At 33.3% G+C, this 24,688-nt stretch overlaps 1 protein-coding gene across 2 annotated transcripts in view; it reads right to left on the reverse strand.

The window, feature by feature from the left end:
* The window catches only part of LOC119600749 (M-phase inducer phosphatase), a 195,777-nt gene that overhangs the window by 138,660 nt on the left and 32,429 nt on the right, over positions 1–24,688 (reverse strand). For both annotated transcript variants that reach the window (XM_037951245.1, XM_037951235.1), the window contains exon 3: positions 13,784–13,841. In XM_037951245.1, coding sequence (XP_037807173.1) covers positions 13,784–13,841 — 58 coding nt within the window. The remainder of the gene's footprint in view (positions 1–13,783; positions 13,842–24,688) is intronic.

Here is a 24,688-nt window from a genome sequence, read left to right on the forward strand (position 1 = left end):
TTTACAAAAAGTAGGCGTGACATCTAATGAAGATTTCATATAATTTTGAAGAGTGATTTTCGATCAAGATCTAATATAATATAGTTCATTTCGGGGTAAGACCTATCGGTATGCCAAATTTCAGTATGTGTACGACATTACGAGATTCTGTTGTTTCAATGCAGTTTTGCGGCCAAATCGATGGGGTACACTTTCTTCTGAAAAACGATTACCACAGAAACTTTTTCTAAGACATTGCCACTTTTAGTTTTTAAACCTTTCCTGATATTCGATTTCAAAAATTTATTACAATGTCCAAATATTACATGTTTTTTAATATGTTTACTACAGTTCAGTCCTTTTTACTTCACTTTTACTTTTTACTTCCTTTTTACTTCTATACACTTTATTAAACCAACTCCCAGTTCCAGTCAATTTTAAAAGTGCTATCGCCAAATGATGGTGTTAATCAAGTACCCAACGAAAACATAGTATGCATGCATAAAATAAATCACATCTGTGAAATTTTTCCTCATGATTTAACAAACAACAGATTTAAGATTTAATAGCGCAAAGTGAAATCGATATAGTTATTATATGTAGCAGATCGTCCATTAAAGCCAATAAAAAACAAAACTTGCAACATATGTTGCATGTTTCAAGGACTCAAGCGAATATAACGAGGCAGAATATTATAGTATAAACATTAAATTAACTACCGATTGATATTCTAAGAAAACCTTTCGAAAATCTGGAAAACAGAAGCCGCTAACTCTCAAAAAGAGGAATAACATTGTTGTTGTTATTATTGTGTTTGTCATTTTTTTATTGACAGTTTAAATTGTTTACATAATTGGACAAAATAACAGTTAATCACAGTGAAAGAGGATATTTTTACTGCCTTCAAATTATTGCCTCTCAACCTACAAGAAGACAAAAACGGGACCATGGCAGAGAAGATCCTTTAATATTGATTTTTTTATGAGTTATTGTATGTGTGTGGGTTAATGCGGTATGTGGTAAAATTTATGATGTTGTTCGTGCTGGTATAAACTCTGCATCTTAGTAACATTCTTCCACAATATTTTCAAGTATACTAAGATCAAATTTCCATAAAAAAACAAAAACTCAAGAAAGAATATTTTGGGTTTAATGAAATTCACTCAGCTATAAGAATACTGAGGCTGAATATAATGATCATGACGATAATGATGATTATCCTTGTTGTTTATTTTATAATCATGTTTGAATGTATGTAGTGCTAAATCTCAAATAACAACAATTATATTGTTTGGGTCAAGGCGCGTCACATTGTAGCACTTGTTGAAATCTGCTTTAGTTTTTTTTTTACATTCATATAAAATTGGTTCCTTTTAACAGAACATTAATGTAATTGATTTGTTTAGACTAGACTTTTTACAAGGATTCCACTCAATTGTCAAGCAAACCCAAACGAGACATAAACAAGACCCATGCCAAGATTTAAACCAGTAAAAGGATTTTTTTTCGATTTTCTCACAGACAAAAATCCCCACAAGTTGTTTGAGGTTGGTGGTTGTCTATTTGCCACACATGTTTCATTATAAAAAAAATAATTCCTTAATTTCTACTTCATTTCAAGTAATGTTTTTCTTACAAAAAATCATTTACTTTAAATAAATAAAAATTTGTAAACATTCTATAATTTAACCATTAATCATAAAAGAAACAAAATTTGTATATAGAATCCTTAAGTAAAAGAGATCCATGCATAAAAAGGATTTGTTTTCGTTAGATTTTTACAATAAAAACTTAAATGTACAATTAAGAAGAAAGTAAAGATCATATACAAAGAATAAATAAATAAAATAATATTTTCATAATGAATCCACAAACACTGACTGCGGCATAAAACTCAAAATTTTGCCATCAAAATCACAAAGTCATGTTCAACAATTCGTTTCGAGTCTCTAGAGGTGATCAAGTGATCCTGCGGCAATGAACATGCAACAATTGCAATTGTGTGGCAGACTTTGACGTCGTCATCTTATGCCACAAATCCTACATAAAGGTATGTGTGTGGTCGGTCGGTCGGTTAGCCAGTTAGAGTTCGGCAACTTCTTAAATAATTGTCAACAAAACACAAGTGAAAAAGTTAAAGATTTTTGTTTTTATTTTGTTACTTGCAGCAACTAATGATTTCGTGTTTCCTAGAAGGACATCGATGTACGCTATGAGAATATTTTTTTAAGACCAGCCAAAAATAATATGAAAAGAAAACAATAATGAAAGTGAGCCGCAAATTAATTTCTATTTCTTTTTGTTATGTTATTTTTAGCCCACATGGAATAATGGCAAATGATAAATAAGTCTATTGAAAACACACACACACACTCACTTGTTGCACCACTAAAATAAAATTATCAAATTCTTCTTAAATCAAAAAGATTAGAACTGAAGACCGTGTGAAATTTAGTGGCCCAAAAGAACAAACTAAACAATGCGAAATTACAGATAAAAACAGGTTGACAATAGTTGATGACATTAGAAATTTAATGGCAATTTTTGACAGTCTCTGAAAAGAAAAGAAACAAATTAACTTTCTAAAATGTCGCTATTGTCTGCAATTGCACAATTGTGAGTTTGCTTTGGTCAGTTGATTAAGAAATGTCTTATTAATGTTTTGCAAATTTCCGAAAGAATAGAAATAACATTTTAAGTCAATTTTGAATTGCATTTTATTTTGTATGGAATATAATTCAAATGTAGAACTCAAGTGTCCATTTTAGAGTATTTATTTATTATCCTTTTGAAACTTTTCTCGGCTATAAATATTTAATTCAATTTCACTTAATTCCAAGCCCTAAATGACCAATGGAAAACTAACAATTACTAACTAAACACAATTTATTTTAAGAGTAATGTGAAAAAAAAAGGTTTTGAGATCAGTTAAAAATAGGAGGTACTTTTTTTAAGTACAGTAAGATAATTAGCATAACCTCTTTGGCCTTGACAATGAGGCCTGGAAACACTTCAAATTTGATTTAAGATAGTTGTAGGTACAACTCCTAACATTTAAGTGTTTATGACAGACATCCTGTCAGACAACCAGACTAAGAAAAAATCAGTGGCATGCAGATTTTCCTTGAGTTTTTTAACATATGGTTTCGTTATCTTATCCTAATTCACAGCATGATATATTGAACCTAAAGTGCTTTCCTAGCTTGATGATCGTACTTTGTATAATTCTTATAAATGCTTAAAAATTTATATAAATTTTACATATTTTTATTAAACTAAACCTTATCCATTTTAATAGTGAAATTAAAGTCATTTTCCCACCAAAATTAGATTAGTTTTCAATCCTTTTGGCCTTAGAGGCGCTATGACAAAAATATTAAAATCAATGATTACTTTTATTTCATACAAAAATTCGACTTCTTCTGAAAACTTAAAAGTCCATTTTCTGACATAAGCAGAGGCGCTAGAGTTTTAAAGATTAAAAACATTTCATACAAAATTTCGTTTTTTTTAACAAAAACCTAAAAGTCCATTTTCTGGGGAAACCAGAGGCGCTAGGCCCAAAAGCATTAAAATCTGTGATCACTTTCATTCCATACAAAAATTCGATTTCTTTAACAAAAACCTAAAAGTCCATTTTCTGGAGAAACCAGAGGTGCTAGGACCAAAGGGATTAAAATCTGTGATCACTTCCATTTCATACAAAAATTCGATTTTTTTAACAAAAACCTAAAAGTCAATTTTCTGACGAAACCAGAGGCGCTAGGCCCAAAAGCATTAAAATCTGTGATGACTTTCATTTCATACAAAATTACGATTTTTTTTTAACAAAAACCTAAAAGTCCTTTTTCTGACGAAACCAGAGGCGCTAGGTTCAAAAGCATTAACATCTGTGATCACTTCCGTTTCATACAAAAATTCGATTTTTTTAACAAAAATCTAAAAGTCCATTTTCTGGGAAAACCAGATGCGCTAGGACCAAAAGCATTAAAATCTGTAATCACTTCCATTTCATACAAAAATTCGATTTTTTTAACAAAAACCTAAAAGTCCATTTTCTGGGAAAACCAGATGCGCTAGGACCAAAAGCATTAAAATCTGTAATCACTTTCATTTCATACAAAAATTCGATTTTTTTAACAAAAATCTAAAAGTCCATTTTCTGGGGAAACCAGAGGCGCTAGGCCCAAAAGCATTAAAATCTGTGATCACTTTCATTTCATACAAAAATTCGATTTTTTTAACAAAGAACCTAAAAGTCCATTTTCTGGGGAAACCAGAGGCGCTAGGCCCAAAAGCATTATAATCTGTGATCAATTTCATTCCATACAAAAATTCGATTTTTTTAACAAAAACCTAAAAGTCCATTTTCTGGGGAAACCAGAGGCGCTAGGTCCAAAGGGATTAAAATCTGTGATCACCTCCATTTCATACAAAAATTCGATTTTTTTAACAAAAACCTAAAAGTCAATTTTCTGACGAAACCAGAGGCGCTAGGCCCAAAAGCATTAAAATCTGTGATCAATTTCATTCTATACAAAAATTCGATTTTTTTAACAAAAACCTAAAAGTCCATTTTCTGGGGAAACCAGAGGCGCTAGGTCCAAAGGGATTAAAATCTGTGATCACTTCCATTTCATACAAAAATTCGATTTTTTTAACAAAAACCTAAAAGTCCATTTTCTGGGGAAACCAGAGGCGCTAGGCCCAAAAGCATTATAATCTGTGATCAATTTCATTCCATACAAAAATTCGATTTTTTTAACAAAAACCTAAAAGTCCATTTTCTGGGGAAACCAGAGGCGCTAGGTCCAAAGGGATTAAAATCTGTGATCACTTCCATTTCATACAAAAATTCGATTTTTTTAACAAAAACCTAAAAGTCAATTTTCTGACGAAACCAGAGGCGCTAGGCCCAAAAGCATTAAAATCTGTGATGACTTTCATTTCATACAAAATTACGATTTTTTTTTAACAAAAACCTAAAAGTCCTTTTTCTGACGAAACCAGAGGCGCTAGGTTCAAAAGCATTAACATCTGTGATCACTTCCGTTTCATACAAAAATTCGATTTTTTTAACAAAAATCTAAAAGTCCATTTTCTGGGAAAACCAGATGCGCTAGGACCAAAAGCATTAAAATCTGTAATCACTTCCATTTCATACAAAAATTCGATTTTTTTAACAAAAACCTAAAAGTCCATTTTCTGGGAAAACCAGATGCGCTAGGACCAAAAGCATTAAAATCTGTAATCACTTTCATTTCATACAAAAATTCGATTTTTTTAACAAAAATCTAAAAGTCCATTTTCTGGGGAAACCAGAGGCGCTAGGCCCAAAAGCATTAAAATCTGTGATCACTTTCATTTCATACAAAAATTCGATTTTTTTAACAAAAACCTAATAGTCCATTTTCTGGGAAAACCAGAGGCGCTAGGACCAAAAGCATTAAAATCTGTGATTACTTTCATTTCATACAAAAATTCGATTTTTTTTAACAAAAACCTAAAAGTCCATTTTCTGGGGAAACCAGAGGCGCTATTCCCAAAAGCATTAAAATCCGTGATCACTTTCATTTCATACAAAAATTCGATTTTTTTAACAAAAACCTAAAAGTCCATTTTCTGGGGAAACCAGAGGCGCTAGGCCCAAAAGCATTAAAATCTGTGATCACTTTCATTCCATACAAAAATTCGATTTTTTTAACAAAAATCTAAAAGTCCATTTTCTGGGAAAACCAGATGCGCTAGACCGGAAAGCCTTAAAATCTGTGATCACTTTCATTTCATACAAAAATTCGATTTTTTTTTAACAAAAACCTAAAAGTCCATTTTCTGGGAAAACCAGAGGCGCTAGACCCAAAAGCATTAAAATCTGTGATCACTTTCATTCCATACAAAAATTAAATTTTTTTTAACAAAAACCTAAAAGTCATTTTCTGGGGAAACCAGAGGCGCTAGGCCCAAAAGGATTAAAATCTGTGATCACTTCCATTCCATACAAAAATTCGATTTTTTTAACAAAAACCTAAAAGTCCTGTTTCGTCAGAAAAGCATTAAAATCTGTGATCACTTCCATTTCATACAAAAATTCGATTTTTTTAACAAAAACCTAAAAGTTCATTTTCTGGGAAAACCAGAGGCGCTAGGTCCAAAAGCATTAAAATCTGTCATCACTTCCATTTCATACAAAAATTCGATTTTTTTAACAAAAACCTAAAAGTCCATTTTCTGGGAAAACCAGAGGCGCTAGGACCAAGAGCATTAAAATCTGTGATCACTTTCATTTCATACAAAAATTCGATTTTTTTAACAAAAACCTAAAAGTCCATTTTCTGGGGAAACCAGAGGCGCTAGACCCAAAAGCATTAAAATCTGTGATCACTTTTATTGCATACAAAAATTTGATTTTTTAATGAAATCTTAAAAGGCCATTTTCTGACGAAACCAGAGGCGATAGGCCCAAAAGGATTAAAATCTGTGATCACTTCCATTTCATACAAAAATTCGATTTTTTAACAAAAACCTAAAAGTCCATTTTCTGGGAAAACCAGAGGCGCTAGGACCAAGAGCATTAAAATCTGTGATCACTTTCATTTCGTACAAAAATTAGATTTTTTAACAAAAACCTAAAAGTCCATTTTCTGGGGAAACCAGAGGCTCTAGGATCAAAAGCATTAAAATCTGTGATCACTTTCATTTCATAAAAAAATTCGATTTTTTTAACAAAAACCTAAAAGTCCATTTTCTGGGGAAACCAGAGGCGCTAGGCCCAGAAGCATTAAAATCTGTGATCACTTCCATTTCATACAAAAAATCGATTTTTTTAACAAAAACCTAAAAGTCCTTTTTCTGGGAAAACCAGAGGCTCTAGGATCAAAAGCATTAAAATCTGTGATCACTTTCATTTCATACAAAAATTCGTTTTTTTAACAAAAACCTAAATGTCCATTTTCTGGGGAAACCAGAGGCTCTAGGATCAAAAGCATTAAAATCTGTGATCACTTTCATTTCATACAAAAATTCGATTTTTTAACGAAATCTTAAAAGTCCATTTTCTGGGGAAACCAGAGGCTCTAGGATCAAAAGCATTTAAATCTGTGATCACTTTCATTTCATACAAAAATTCGATTTTTTTTAACAAAAACCTAAAAGTCCATTTTCTGGGGAAACCAGAGGCGCTAGACCCAAAAGCATTAAAATCTGTGATCACTTTTATTTCATACAAAAATTTGATTTTTTAATGAAATCTTAAAAGTCCATTTTCTGACGAAACCAGAGGCGATAGGCCCAAAAGCATTAAAATCTGTGATCACTTCCATTTCATACAAAAATTCGATTTTTTTAACAAAAACCTAAAAGTCCATTTTCTGGGAAAACCAGATGCGCTAGGACCAAAAGCATTAAAATCTGTAATCACTTTCATTTCATACAAAAATTCGATTTTTTTAACAAAAATCTAAAAGTCCATTTTCTGGGGAAACCAGATGCGCTAGGACCAAAAGCATTAAAATCTGTAATCACTTTTATTTCATACAAAAATTTGATTTTTTAATGAAATCTTAAAAGTCCATTTTCTGACGAAACCAGAGTCGATAGGCCCAAAAGCATTAAAATCTGTGATCACTTCCATTTCATACAAAAATTCGATTTTTTTAACAAAAACCTAAAAGTCCATTTTCTGGGAAAACCAGATGCGCTAGGACCAAAAGCATTAAAATCTGTAATCACTTTCATTTCATACAAAAATTCGATTTTTTTAACAAAAATCTAAAAGTCCATTTTCTGGGGAAACCAGAGGCGCTAGGCCCAAAAGCATTAAAATCTGTGATCACTTTCATTTCATACAAAAATTCGCTTTTTTTTAACAAAAACCTAATAGTCCATTTTCTGGGGAAACCAGAGGCGCTAGGATCAAAAGCATTAAAATCTGTGATCACTTTCATTTCACTTTCACAAAAATTCGATTTTTTTAACAAAAACCTAAAAGTCCATTTTCTGGGAAAACCAGAGGCGCTAGGATCAAAAGCTTTAAAATCTGTGATCACTTTAATTTCATACAAAAATTCGATTTTTTTAACAAAAACCTAAAAGTCCATTTTCTGGGGAAACCAGAGGCGCTAGGTCCAAAGGGATTAAAATCTGTGATCACTTCCATTTCATACAAAAATTCGATTTTTTTAAAAAAACCTAAAAGTCCATTTTCTGGGGAAACCAATGGCGCTAGGACCAAAAGCATTAAAATCTGTGATCACTTTCATTCCATACAAAAATTCGATTTTTTTAACAAAAATCTAAAAGTCCATTTTCTGGGGAAACCAGAGGCGCTAGGTCCAAAAGCATTAAAATCTGTGATCACTTTCATTCCATACAAAAAATTCGATTTTTTTAACAAAAATCTAAAAGTCCATTTTCTGGGGAAACCAGAGGCGCTAGGTTCAAAAGGATTAAAATCTGTGATCACTTTCATTTCATACAAAAATTCGATTTTTTTAACAAAAATCTAAAAGTCCATTTTCTGGGGAAAACAGAGGCGCTAGGTCCAAAGGGATTAAAATCTGTGATCACTTCCATTTCATACAAAAATTCGATTTTTTTAAAAAAAACATAAAAGTCCATTTTCTGGGGAAACCAGAGGTGCTAGGTCCAAAGGGATTAAAATCTGTGATCACTTTCATTTCATACAAAACTCGATTTTTTTTAACAAAAACCTAAAAGTCCTTTTTCTGACGAAACCAGAGGCGCTAGGCCCAAAAGGATTAAAATCTGTGATCACTTCCATTTCATACAAAAATTTGATTTTTTTAACAAAAACCTAAAAGTCCATTTTCTGGGAAAACCAGAGGCGCTAGGACCAAAAGCATTAAAATCTGTAATCACTTTCATTTCATACAAAAATTCGATTTTTTTAACAAAAATCTAAAAGTCCATTTTCTGGGGAAACCAGAGGCGCTAGGTCCAAAAGCATTAAAATCTGTGATCACTTTCATTTCATACAAAAATTCGATTTTTTTAACAAAAACCTCAAAGTCCATTTTCTGGGGAAACCAGAGGCGCTAGGACCAAAAGCATTAAAATCTGTGATCACTTTCATTCCATACAAAAATTCGATTTTTTTAACAAAAATCTAAAAGTCCATTTTCTGGGGAAACCAGAGGCGCTAGGTCCAAAGGGATTAAAATCTGTGATCACTTCCATTTCATACAAAAATTCGATTTTTTTAACAAAAACCTAAAAGTCCATTTTCTGGGGAAACCAGAGGCGCTAGGACCAAAAGCATTAAAATCTGTGATCACTTTCATTCCATACAAAAATTCGATTTTTTTAACAAAAATCTAAAAGTCCATTTTCTGGGGAAACCAGAGGCGCTAGGTTCAAAAGGATTAAAATCTGTGATCACTTTCATTTCATACAAAAATTCGATTTTTTTAACAAAAATCTAAAAGTCCATTTTCTGGGGAAACCAGAGGCGCTAGGTCCAAAGGGATTAATATCTGTGATCACTTCCATTTCATACAAAAATTCGATTTTTTTAACAAAAATCTAAAAGTCCATTTTCTGGGGAAACCAGAGGCGCTAGGCCCAAAAGCATTTAAATCTGTGATCACTTTCATTTCATACAAAAATTCGATTTTTTTTAACAAAAACCTAAAAGTCCATTTTCTGGGAAAACCAGAGGCGATAGGACCAAAGCATTAAAATCTGTGATTACTTATATTTCATACAAAAATACGATTTTTTAACAAAAACCTAAAAGTCCATTTTCTGGGGGAACCAGAGGCACTAGGATCAAATGCATTAAGATCTGTGATCACTTTCATTTCATACAAAAATTCGATTTTTTTAACAAAAAGCTCAAAGTCCATTTTCTGGGGAAACCAGAGACGCTAGGTCCAAAAGCATTAAAATCTGTGATCACTTTCATTTCATACAAAAATAGGATTTTTTTAACAAAAACCTAAAAGTCCTGTTTCTGACGAAACAGGCTCAAAAGCATTAAAATCTGTGATCACTTCCATTTCATACAAAAATTCGATTTTTTTAACAAAAACCTAAAAGTCCATTTTCTGGGAAAACCAGAGGCGCTAGGACCAAGAGCATTAAAATCTGTGATCGCTTTCATTTCATACAAAAATTCGATTTTTTTAACAAAAACCTAAAAGTCCATTTTCTGGGGAAACCAGAGGCGCTAGACCCAAAAGCATTAAAATCTGTGATCACTTTTATTTCATACAAAAATTTGATTTTTTAATGAAATCTTAAAAGTCCATTTTCTGACGAAACCAGAGGCGATAGGCCCAAAAGGATTAAAATCTGTGATCACTTCCATTTCATACAAAAATTCGATTTTTTTAACAAAAACCTAAAAGTCCATTTTCTGGGAAAACCAGAGGCGCTAGGACCAAGAGCATTAAAATCTTTGATCACTTTCATTTCGTACAAAAATTAGATTTTTTTAACAAAAACCTAAAAGTCCATTTTCTGGGGAAACCAGAGGCGCTAGGCCCAAAAGCATTAAAATCTGTGATCACTTTTATTTCATACAAAAATTTGATTTTTTAATGAAATCTTAAAAGTCCATTTTCTGACGAAACCAGAGGCGATAGGACCAAAAGGATTAAAAGGATTAAAATTAAGTAAAGCCCTAAATTATTTAAAATGTAAACTAATATGTGGCAGATATTTTAAAATACTTATGCAATTATCGTTCCAACAATATCTTAAACACCGAAATCGGTTTAAATAGTAAAAGTTATAACAAATTATGTTTGAAAAGGGCACAAATCCAAAAATATCTTTGTTTTCTTAATAAAAGAAATATTAGGAAAATTACTTGTGTTATTATCTATCAGCTTCTATGTTGAATTCTTTTAAAGGGCCTGAGTCCCCTTTTCGAATTAAAGTGATCACAAATTATTGCGTGTATTATGCCATTATGTTAGAAACTATACATTGGAAGCAAATAAACTCCAAACTGAATAAAGATCAGAAATATCATAGAAACAGATGAACGACCAAATGTCTACTTATTTAAAATCACTTAAATATTCACTATTTCAAAGAATTCCTAACAAATGAATTTTAAATAACACTTCACGAGTAGCACGTAATAAATTAAATCCTTTTTATAGCTTTAGCGAATAACATTGTGAAATATCGTGGCTACAAAATGTCCAATATACATGACATGTTTTCACACTTTGCTCAAAATACGAATTGTATGTTTAAGGTCATTTCAAGGTGTAAAAATTATTGAATTCAAATACCAAGCAACATCAAACATTAAAGATCAAACGGTAATTATTTTGAAGGATATGTAAACGATTAAAAGTTAGAGAAAGAAAATAATTGTTTCGAAGCGGCAAAACAATTATGATCATGATGATCGATCGGTTTAAAGTGTTTGAAGTCAATGTCAAAATAATTACAAATTTTATGACTTTTCGAGGCCAAAACAAAATATAATAAAACTTTTTTCACGAAGGACGTATATGTTAATTAAACAAAGAGAAATCAAATTAGAAATATAAATTTTGAAATGTTTTCAAAATACAAAATACAGCTGAAATACAAACGAAATAGCCACAGCTATTTCGCTCCGTAGGAGTTTTAAGTTGTAAACAATTAAATAGAACCCGGAATTTAAAGGACAATAGAGAACTTCAACCTGTTTATATTAAAAACTCAAACACCACATACATTTATGGCACTTGCCATTCCAAATAAGAAAAGAATATGAAAATTTTAAATTCACAATTGAACATTTAAATTTAGGGGTTAAAAAGGTCGTTTAGATCGTGTAAGGTGCAGTGCAGCACCCCTGCTCTGCCAGCAGGTTGGTGTGAATGACAAAAAAATATAAAAGAATTAAAACCTTTTTCTTTCGTTATAACGCAATGAGCATGCGCACTTGCACACTTTGTTACACTCGCTGCTTGACATTTATGTCTTTCTACGCTCTTTCCGTATTCGTAGTGCACGTACCTCTGACAACCTGTGTAATTTTTGCAAATATTATACATTTTTGCCTGAACCTCTACGTGTCAGCAAGCGCCAGGATTAGAAATACCAACAAAATAGGAAGAAAAAAAGAAAAGGCAAAAAGGATACAATGAGGTTACAATTTTTTCTTTTTTGCCAAAGAAAAGAAAATATTGTCATGCTGTCTTTGTGACAATAGAATTTTATTGTTTGGGTGAAAATGTATAGAAAAGACTAGTAGAAATAGGAAAAGGTAGTAGTAGAGTGAGTTTCGTTAGACTTTATGCTGATTTAACTTTGTGGGAGATGGCGCCGATCCTGTTGCGATCTGTTTGGTTGGATTTCAATTACAATATTTGTTTCTTCGTGCACAACAAGTGCCGTTTAAGATTTGTAAAAGTCATTAACTGACTTTTGTTTTGCCAATTCAAAACGTGTAGCGTAAACAATTTGCATCGTTTTGGAATAACAGGTTGAATTTTTATTGTTTTTCATATTTTCCAAAAGGACAATAAGAAGGAAATACAAAAATGGTTAAGATTACATTGCTTTATATAACAAGTAAAACCAGTAAAATGGTAGAAATATTTTAAATTTCAAGTACCATTTCTCCACGAAATGTCAAATATGATTTAAAATAAAATATTCAACCCCGGAATCCCAATAGATCCCTTAATATCATTGTGGATTCGTTTCAGAATTGTATTAAGAATAAGATAAACTAAAGAATCGTACAAATATTTCGTTCCTTCACGAAGCACTATACCGAGAATCTCACATTAACAGACCACACAACCAAAAGAACACATTAAATACAACTTGAAAGTTATTTTGCGACATTGTTCCACTTTTGCAAATTGAGGAGTTTCCTGGGAGGATGTCCTATTAAATGATGCGAACATAAATTCACAGTAGCTGGTCATTAAAATGCAATTCTACAACAATGGCTGATGGTGGTCTCAACACTTGTTCTCATCTCTAAAACCATATGATGGACAAAGTAGCAGTGTAACACCCACTCGTAAAAAAAAATAATAAAAATTTTAAATTCCAATCAAAATAACGAAATATTTAAACAAAGACTACACAAAGGTCATCAAATCAAGAGAAAGAAAGGAACTCACTGATCTATTGACACTTGTGTGCAAAATTCTAGAAAAATATAAAGAAATTATTTGTTACAATGAAAAATCGATAACGGTAGATAAGGCTACCGAGTCTTCTAGCCAGGAAACAATAGTCAATCATTAATACATGACTAAAAACCATTAAATCTAGAACAATGCAAGACATCATAGAATTGAAAGATTGAGGTCCATAACAGATTTTCAATTTATGAGCACAGACATCTCAGCAAAAAAAAAAAAATACTGGTAGAAAAATATCAAATTTTTTCATACACAACAACAAGTGCAATTTTTCAATTTCAATCTCCTGGAAAACGAAGTAAAAAACCAATACAATTTAAAAGATTTTGTAACAGGTACAATCATGACCAGAAGAGATGTTATGAAAATGATATGAATTTGTTTTTATTTTTTCACCATAAAAAAACTCACAAAAGGAAACAATAAGGACATAACAATTGTTTGCAGTTTTTTAACATAGACTTCCTTTGTCTGCAGTTAAATTAAGAAAATTCTGACTACTTAAAGAAAACACACAAACAAAATCTTGGAAAGATAAAAGTCATTATTATTCTGGCACTTGTGTTTTATGTCCTGAGAATCAACATAACGATGGCGATCATGAGTATAAAACTGTTTTCTTTGTTTTCTTAAAGGCGCCTTAAGTTTTCATAGATTGTGGTCAAAGTGGTACTTACTCTTCGTCGCCTAATTTATCATCCATACAATGTCCTTTTGTTGAAATTATTTTGGCATCTGAAATAAACAAAAAATAGTATTTGTATTAAAAATTGAATTTAAAATTAAATTCAAACAGAGTTTCTATCGATTTTAGGAAATATGTATTAAAAAAAAATATATTATGTATTCAATGATACTGATAATACTTTTGGCACATCATAAAAACGGTAAAAATTCTGGGAAATTATTCAAGATTAATGTTCTTTATCAGAAGATTTTAGTGTGAAAAAATCTTAGCATAATAAAGTATTGTGGTAGTAGTTGTAGAAAAATAGAAAGCAGGCTAATGATAATAAATGATTTATTTCATTATAAGATAAGATCCAAAGAACGAACGGTGACTTTATTGACTAAGTTGGAATTTAGAAAATATATTTCGAATGAAATAACTTAAACATACAAGAAAACTTTCCAGTAAAACATGGTAATCACTTGTACTTAATCAACAACTTACTTTTCAGTAACTACTACATACCGCCTGTATTACTTAGAAGTTTAATATAAATATTATGTAAGTAATTACTTTTTAGCCTTGACATATTGTTTTCGAACTTAGTTTTTAACACGAACGAACGGACGTATCCGGTAGCCATGTAGTACTACCTAACTCCCTATTTGTAAGGGGGCATGGTAAGTACTGCTAACTTAAAAATCGATGGTCTTACATAGATTGGCTGGGTTGTGGTGAAATGAATGGATCTAGCAATAGGTACCTATCTATCGACAGCTATCTATCTAGCTAGCGAGCTAGCTACTAGCCGATCAGCGAGCGAGCTATCCGAGAGCGATCGTAGCGATCAGCGAGCGACGACGAGCTAGCATCGACTAGCAGACATCGAGCGAGCGCTAGCGAGCGAGCGAGCGAGCGAGCGAGAGAGCGAGCGAGCGAGCGAGCGAGCGAGCGAGCGAGAGAGCGAGCGAGCGAGCGAGCGAGCGAGGAGCGAGCGAGCGAGCGAGCGAGCGAGCGAGCGAGCGAGCGAGCGAGCGAGCGAGCGAGCGAGCGAGGAGCGAGAGCGAGCGAGAGCGAGCGAGCGAGCGAGCGAGAGAGCGAGCGAGCGAGGAGCGAGCGAGCGAGCGAGCGAGCGAGCGAGCGAGAGCGAGAGCGAGCGAGCGAGCGAGCGAGCGAGCGAGCGAGCGAGCGAGCGAGAGCGAGCGAGCGAGCGAGCGAGCGAGCGAGCGAGAGAGCGAGCGAGCGAGAGCGAGCGAGCGAGCGAGAGCGAGCGAGCGAGGCGAGCGAGCGAGCGAGCGAGCGAGCGAGCGAGCGAGCGAGCGAGCGAGCGAGAGCGAGCGAGCGAGCGAGCGAGCGAGCGAGCGAGCGAGCGAGCGAGCGAGCGAGCGAGCGAGGGAGGAGCGAGCGAGCGAGCGAGCGAGCGAGCGAGCGAGCGAGCGAGCGAGCGAGCGAGCGAGCGAGCGAGCGAGCGAGCGAGCGAGCGAGCGAGGGAGCGAGCGAGCGAGCGAGCGAGCGAGCGAGCGAGAGCGAGCGAGCGAGCGAGCGAGCGAGCGAGCGAGCGAGCGAGCGAGCGAGCGAGCGAGCGAGCGAGCGAGCGAGGAGCGAGAGAGCGAGCGAGCGAGCGAGCGAGCGAGCGAGCGAGCGAGCGAGAGACGCGCGAGGAGCGAGCGAGCGAGCGAGCGAGCTAGCGAGCGAGCGAGCGAGCGAGCGAGCGAGCGAGCGAGCGAGCGGGCGAGCGAGCGAGCGAGCGAGCGAGCGAGAGAGGCGAGCGAGCGAGCGAGCGAGCGAGCGAGCGAGCGAGCGAGCGAGCGAGAAGCGAGCGAGCGAGCGAGCGAGCGAGCGAGCGAGCGAGCGAGCGAGCGAGCGAGCGAGCGAGCGAGCGAGCGAGCGAGCAGCGAGCGGCGAGCGAGCGAGCGAGCGAGCGAGCGAGCGCGAGCGAGCGAGCGAGCTAGCGAGCGAGCGAGCGAGCGAGCAGCAGCGAGCGAGCGAGCGAGAGCGAGCGAGCGAGCGAGCGAGCGAGCGAGCGAGCGAGAGAGCGAGCGAGCGAGCGAGCGAGCGAGCGGAGCGAGCGAGCGAGCGAGCGAGCGAGCGAGGACGAGCGAGCGAGCGAGCGAGCGAGCGAGCGAGCGAGCGAGCGAGCGAGCGAGCGAGCGAGCGAGCGAGCGAGCGAGCGAGCGAGCGCGAGCAGCGAGCGAGCGAGCGAGCGAGCAGCGATCGAGCGAGCGAGCGAGCGAGCGAGCGAGCGAGCTAGCGAGCGAGAGAGCGAGCGAGCTAGCGAGCGAGCGAGCGAGAGAGCGAGCGAGCGAGCTAGAGCGAGCGATCGATCTAGCTAGCGAGTCTATCTATCGATATATTATATCATCTATCTATCATCTATCATCTATCTATATCTATCTATCTATTCTATCTATCTATCTATCTATCTATCTATCTATCTATCTATCTATCTATGTAATTATGCAAATACAGGTCGGAATTTTGAAGAATGAAATTTGGTACAAGATCCTTCTATTGTCCTTTGAATACGGTTAATATCGGTCCATTATTTTACCCTGCTCCCATACGAATGAACCTCCCGAATAGGTATTTTAGCTCATAATTATGTTTAATATACTCGTATCTCGAAGCTCATAAAAATACCACTTTAGAAAATGAGTTAAATGTCCACAATTCGCTTAAAAAGGATAATGTCACGATAAAATTCGGGATAAATACTTTTTGCTGTAAACGTTGATTCTTTCACCAAATATTATGAGGATCGGTAAACATTTTACCCCAGCCCCTATATATAAAGCCTATTTCAGAATATTAGTTTTTCATCAATAAATTGATTAAATATATCGGAAGCAAGGTACAATTCTAAATGCTTAATTATGAAAAGAATCAAATTTTATTTTCTTAATTGCTGTAGGGTATTTTATGGTCGCCCACTCCCTACTATAATTTCTTGCTTGTTTTAATACTACAATTTTGACGGATCTGGACTAAAGTATTCATTTGTGTATGCATTCAAGTAAAATGAAAAACCTGAAAATGTTCAATACCTCTGAATAGATTTTGTTCAAATTTACCCTAGTCAAATCATAAGCACATGTAGGGGATCAAATGTTAACATATTTAATGATGCTTAAAAAATAAACAAATTTGATTACATTTATTAAATTGTTCTCATTTACACCATGGTTTTAATGACTTCATAAACAACCAAATAATTTGAATGTTTAGATTATATTATTGTAAACATTTAAGTTTTTTTTTAAACAAATTTTCTTCTTGTTGTCCTGTTTTTAAGTGACAATCAGTTGGTCTGAAATCATGGCACGAAAGTGTTTTCTAAATGATTTTTTACAACTATTTATAATTATTCTTTCTAAAATTATTGCCTGTTTATTTTCAAATATATTCCAAAACATTTATATAAAAAAACAATTTATCAATATTTTTTTAACGTGATAACAATCCGTTCATAATAAATCTTTAATAAATTTTACAAATACATTATCATAACAATACAAGAGCAATTTGGAAAAAAGGATTATAATCAAAATAGAAAAATAAAAATAATATTCAATCAATAGCAAAAGTGTTAATAAAATTATTTTGCATAACAAACAAACAAATAATAACAAAAAGGGTAAAAAGAGGAAATAAATCATCAATGCAAAATACAAATGAAAAAAAAGACAATTCGAGAAAAACTATTTTACATTTGAAATAAAATGTAGGACACGTGCTTTAGAATAACGCTCTAAAACAAGAAACAAGATACGAGGATACGATTGCAAGGATACGTTTGAAAAATAGTGTAATAAAAAGAAAACCAAAAATTTATGCTAAACACTTCCGAACGGAAGATCTCCTACAGTGCGAACCCAAACATAATGACACGTACTATAAAATCACATTAAATGATAAAAGTAGTTCAGGCAAATTACAGTGTCATGTAAATTCGAACTACACATGTATGTATAGGTATATTATTTAGTGTGCCAGTATGTGTTTTGTTAGGAATAATATAAAAGAAATATTCTTTTTCTATTCTTACACTATAGGAGTACAATGCGTTAGAAAACTAATTATTTTTTTAGATTTGGCGCTCTTTTCTTTAGATTGTAAAAGGCGTTTGATGTTTAAGAAATAAAATATTTACACATACATACCAATATATCCTTTAAGGAATTTAGGTCATGAGTTCATAAATTCATTCACTTACTCGCTCGCTCATTTAATGAACTCCTACTGTTATCTAACAAATATTAACCGCGAAATAATATTTTTTTATTATTTCTTAGTTTCCTTAATAACAGACATAATGAAAAAAGACAAGCTGTTAATTATTTTGTTTTTTAGGTGTACATGCACCTGACTAGTGCAAATGAAAAACACAGAGTTCCATTTAGTGTAACATAAGGTTCCACATTTGAATTGTCTAAGAAAATACGTCATACTTTTGAATTGTCGTATATCTAAGTATTTAAAAGCGAATGAGTGAGTGCTTAAGGAGTCACTTGCAGCAACAACAATATCACTTGGTGGTGTTTGTACCGTTGCAACCCTCTACTAACTGATCACTCAAGCATTTCACCGGGTCACCAGGAAATAAACTAAATTTTTATTATAATTTTGTTTCTGTAATTTTTTAAGAAAAACCACCAACTGTTTGTTGTAAATTTATGTTTACAGCAGCAGCACGAGTCAAATTAAAATTTGAAATTATTTGGAAAATTTATAAAGAAAATTTAAAACACCTTTAATTTTTGTTTAATTTTTTCAAAATATTTAACTCTTGTTTTCTCTGTTTTTTATTCAAATTTGAATATTTATTATTTTGTTGAAAAAAGGATACGCTCATAAAAACCATAATAAATTTGGTTTATTTAAATAGGAATGTGAGTAGTGTGTGTCAGGTGGTCATACAGATGATATTATTAAAAGTGATGAAAATAATATTAATGATAAAAAAACAGTGTCGATTAAATGTTAAAATATAAGACGAAAATTTCTGCATGTTTAATGAAAACCTTTTGAAAATATCTTTTAGAAGAGCAATGCAGACTGGATATGTCATTACTTCCGTTTGGGTTCCTGCAAACTCTGACTACGATGAAAACGGAAACAGTTTGACACCTTCCCTGATAATACATCGAAATATCTGCGAACTTTGAGAGATATCAGTACATAATGACAACATCTACCTCCGGTCTACAGAATATACTATGTATATAGTATCTGAAGAGTGTTGTGGTCTTCGTTATAGCAAATTATACTTTGATGGGGTATCATGGAGTTTTAAAAGTTTCTCATCTGAGGCACTGGTAAAGGAGCACACAACAGGTCCTATAGAGGACTAGGTGTATTGATTCGGATCCATCCGGGCCCATTATTGAACAAAACTACCCAGCAACAAAAGAACTTCCAAAGAAGCGAAAAAGAAGAAGAATTTACTACATGGAAGTACTGAAAAAGAGCTGAAGAAGTGATGATTTTAACACAGGCTTGTTTATTTGATTCCAAATTCACTACTTCTGAAGTCATTCTCAAGAAGTAATTTTTATGCACTTTTTTTGGAAGTTATTCGGAAGTGAAATTGTAATTTTATAGAATACAACTAATTTGACTAAAATAATATTAACATTAATGAGGAATAATAGATACATTTAATAAAACAGAAGCCCAAAAGTAAAATTTTTTATCTCCCAAGGTTAAAAAATTCCTCAGAAGGTTAAAAAATTCACTTAGTGCTACTTTTAAAGTGGTGATAAATGTTATTCTTTTGGAAGTACTTCGTTTTATTTTTGGTGGGTAAGTTTGTAAATAATATATATATTTTTCAGTCACGACAGATTTCAGAGTTCAACGAGGTACTAAACATGTATAATCGTATTAATTGAGATGGTGTTAAAAATTTAGTACAATTATTATCTACACTGTATATGTAATTAATATGTGGGATGTTGTTAAATATCGTTATGATTAAATTGCTTATAAAATTGAAATTTAAAACTTTAGTTTTTTCTCATATGAATTTCCTTTTTTGCATTTTAATGAGTCTTAAGCTAAAGAGATACAAACTCAACACCCAGTTTAAATCCTTTAGTAACAGGAGACCACCATTGAATAAAAAAAAAACTGATCGACAGATATACGGACAAAATCCGATTGTAAAGATTGATCATAACTAAACCGCAACAGTGTGTTCATATAGTTCTTTTCCTGTCTAACAAGAATATGAAAAGATGTGGAGAAAATATAGCAAATAACTTCTTCATTTAATACCAACAACATATTAAAATAATGTTAGAGTCAAAGTTAAAAGCAGATACTGCCTCTATGGAACTAGTTACGTAATTAGCTACCAAATTAAAATAATCATAATTCTTTATTACAATAATGTTTTATGTATGCTATTTACATGACCCTAATTGTAATGTTTTACATGTTGCTGTTGTATAATTTCACTGTGGCAGTGATAATGTCACGTAATATCTGCCGCTCCTTAGAAAAAAACTCAATAATGAACTCAACAACAACTGCAATCCATGTAAATACGTTCGTTTGTTACTCTTAAAGAAATTCCCCAGCAAATTTATTCAAGCTTATTTCCTTTATTTTTTTCTTTGTTTTTTCAAAAACAAAATGTAACGTAGTTTAATGAACAAAAATATTATATTATTTTGCATTTTACTCACTTGAAAGTTGCAAAGAAAGTGTGGGTCTATTGTTTTCTTAGTTTGTTTCAAGTTGTTATTTTTTTATTGTTTTTATATTGTCTTGGATCGTATCAATAATATTATGAATGAAATATACAAAATTATAAATGTCCATCAAGAACGCAGAATAAAGAACATTTGTTGAGAAAAAATGCAAAATATCACGTACAATAGTGGTTTAAGATTTATAACTGCAAACTTGTAAATGCGTGTAAAATAAATAATCAAAAATGAACCATCAACAAAATTCAAGGAAGTTTTAGTTCTGTCTATTAAGAATACAGTGAAAGAAATTTTTAGTTTGAATAGAAAAATGTAAATGTAATATTCTGCAACTCAAAATCATTGAAATTAAATTATAATCTGAAAATTACAATTTGTTCTCCATGTAATGAATTAAATGTCTCTGTTAGGTAATCTAAAATGACGGCGCCATCTCTCGGACAAAAAACTTGACATAAACAATTCCCACGACTTCTGGAATATAGGTATATTTGAATTTTCCTTCTCTTATGTAAGCTAGTTCTAGAATTTACAATTTTATTAATAAGATTTATAATTGTATTCCTTTTTATTAATCACACCTTTACAGTTTTTCTTTGTTCTCATTTAGTCAAACAGCAATTAGTGCGATAACCCCCTTTAAGCAGGGCCTTATTCTGTCACAGATGTCTGTTTTTTGTGTGTTCCAGTAATATAAAGAAAGTTTTTGAATATTAAAAAAATATATACGGCTGCTTATCATGGCCTGCCATATGGCAAGTCTCAAAGACAACCAACCCACACATAATTTGTTGTTTCATTTTAAAAGAGTTCAAATCAACTTTATGTCGGGGACAAATGGTGTTTGACTTTAATGTAGACTAAATACTTGAATTCAAATACCGATACTCAAATAGTATAGAAGCTCGTGCTATATTTTGTTTGTTTTGTTTACAAAAACCTTAAAAAAAAGTGACTCAGACATGCTCTAATGGACTGTAATTCAAATATTCAAAATAGGGGACACAACCACTATTGCCACCACAAAAAAATGAAAACAGCCGACCATTGAACCAAACCACCACCACCTTCATATGATCAACTATGTAAAGGAATTTCATTTTATGAACATTGTGTCATTCAGTAAATAGACATCAGGGAAATACAAACTTTCTTGTATTACCGTCTGCAGTTGGTATAATTACGCGCATTATTAACATAATAAAAACGACAACAACAACATCACGAAAAATATGTTCTTTAAGGTAAAAAGGTCAAATTCTTATTCCACTCGCCCCGACATACTGCTGCACCATACACCTGTGTCATAGAACTCATTATGTTGCTTACAACCAAAAACAGTGGAAAAAAATTTAAAATTATCCCCGCCAAAAACCAAAATAAAGGAAAAACACTTGTTCTCTGAATGTTGATCTATCCATCCGTTCAAACAGCGCGTGCTATTTGCCAAGCAACCAACACACACACACTCTCTCACATAATTGAGGAAAAATCATCGAAGCGCTACGTTGCACCGAGTTCAGCTCAACATTCTAAGACTTTCATAGCTGTAACTCCATGTGTGGATGTGCTTCGCTTCAGCGTTTTATTAAAGGTGCACTGAACCTAAGACATTGCATTTCATTTTAGGTTTTCTTTAGCTCTTTGAGCAAGCACCCTCTACTTAATAGACACAAACGTTATTTCAGTTTATATTTTTTTCTTTAACTTCCGTATGGAAAATCAACCCCCAAATTTGTCCACATTAAAATAGAACAACAACATGCAACTAATTTATAAATTACAGACTTTAGAAGAAGGAAAAAAAAATATTACATTAAAAAAAATGTAGAAAAATTCAATAAAAGTTATGGTATCAACATTTATTTTACCCAATAAACATTTGACATTGAATGTAAATCAAAACATTAAAAAAAAAAAATACAAGTTGGGCCCTGAATGGCTTTATCATTAAATCCTACGAATTGGAAGTGGCGGGTCCAAAGTGAGAATAACAATTTGAAAGCTGCAGTCTTTCTGGAGTAAACAGTATGACACCCCACAACAGTTATAAAAATATTTAAAACGTTTTTATACGATTTCATTGCTTATCACTTATGTCGGATTTTACCTCAATTCCTCTATACTTATATTGACATATGTACGTACAAAAGTTGAAGAATGGATTTATGTAGATACAAAACTGATTTGGGGGACAGTAAAAATCATACTGTTATAATACCTAGTCATATTAGAGAGATCCCGTTGGTGTAATAATGGAACGATTTAAACCAACAACATTTGTGTGCTTTACAAACATCAGCACCAACGTACAAACCCCTCCCCACTATAGTGGTGTATAGTATAATGTAGGAGTCTTCGTTGAGTCCTTCAACTTTTAATATTTAAACAAACAACTAACAACATATCCATAAATGCGAATAACGAAATAACCGAAGTATACAAGGCAATCCTTTTTACAAAAAAAGTCGGGTGACCATTGTAGCTCGGAAAGTCCATAAAACTTCTTTAAAATATTGCACAACTTGAGATCTTTTTACGATTTCTTCTGACATAATCCAAATCTAATTGTTTTAAATATTCACTCAACTACAAATACAGTTTCAAATTAAAATTAAATATAATTCCTTAATGATTGTTCATTGGGTATAATAAAATAACATCTTAAATTCGAAACATTCAAATAAAACATTAAAAGTAACAAACATTTTGGAAAATTCTAACACTAAACCACACACATGCTAACACCAATACACACACACACACAAAAACATTACTAACACTCACATGCAGTAAGCTAAAGGATCAAAAATAATATAAAAAAGGAACAGCGGGCGTAAATTAAACTACGCTCAATACTCAGAGGATCTAAATGATAATGACGTTGATAGCTCGTGTGTTATGCAATACAGAAAAAGGAAGAAAAAACAAAAAAACAGCGGATCATAAAAAAAACGAAATAAAAACAACATATGGACATACAAATAAACGTATACAACATGAAGCTACCACAACAAATATAAGGTGATGATGATAAACATAATGAAGTTTATATAATGTTGTAGGCATGAAGGTGCAAGAAACTCCACAGAGGAAAAGAAAGACTTTTAACTTACACCACAACAATAAGACACTTTTAAGGAAGTAAATTTATAAAAAAAACACAGAAGACTTGGGAAAAAAGGCTCGTGCCATCATTATAATTATTCAGGATAAAAACAAAAACAACTAGATGTAATATTACATGAATTAGTTGTTGGTGTTTTTTTTAAACTCAAATAAAATAATAACTATTTAAACTATTCCTCCTATTTCTATCATAAGAAGACCGTTTCTTGTTCCTGCTCAAGGTGTTTGATAATGACATTCTTTAAGTTGTATCTGTTCTTTATTTTGGGAATTCCTTGTTGCCTTGTTCTATTTTTTAACAGTCTGTTTGTTGTTTTTACATTAAAACGAAGTGGGATCATTTTAATGTGATTAAACAAATGTCATTTTTGGGTTTTTTATTTGTAGTTTGTTTTTTAGGGGATCTGGGGGGTTGGTAAAATTAAGGTGAATAAACTCGGAAAAAATAGAATTAAAGATGTCACAACTAATTTGAAATAGAAACAAATGTTTTGTATACGTTTTTTTGTAAATGTAACGTATTTTTGGTGACATGTTTTGTCATTTATTTACATTGAAGAGGACGATGATATTCTAATCATTTTCAAATATTTTCCTATATTTTATACGTTGTTTTAAACATATTTTTAGAATAGGGAGAAATTATGGGTGGAAATTAAGAAATTCATATGTCAAAATAATATAGATGGAAATCTGAATAGATATCAAGTTTGAAACAGCTACTTCGATGGAAAAGTTTAAATTGAATTTCCTTAACGGGTCTTGTAGATGAACTTTGGTCATTAGGTATCGATCATTTCGGAATTTAATGAACCGACTTTTGTTTGGAGCTAGAGTTAATTATGGATCAAACTCTATGGAGTAGCTAGAACAATTTATTTTAACACAATACTACTATAATTTTCTGATTCTATCAAATAGTTTTTCGTTCGTCAAGTTAACTACCTCGAGCTTCCTTCCCTTTATACATTCGCTCTTTCATTGCCGACTACTCCCGAGTGACCTGGTACCCATAGTTAGAGTTTTTTTTACAATCCAATACGGTCATAGATTTAACTTTATCATCTGAT

Source organism: Lucilia sericata, unplaced genomic scaffold (genome assembly GCF_015586225.1).
Source record: "Lucilia sericata isolate MDLA Ls3-8-SP2 unplaced genomic scaffold, ASM1558622v1 Contig000005F_arrow, whole genome shotgun sequence".
NCBI lineage: Eukaryota > Metazoa > Arthropoda > Insecta > Diptera > Calliphoridae > Lucilia > Lucilia sericata.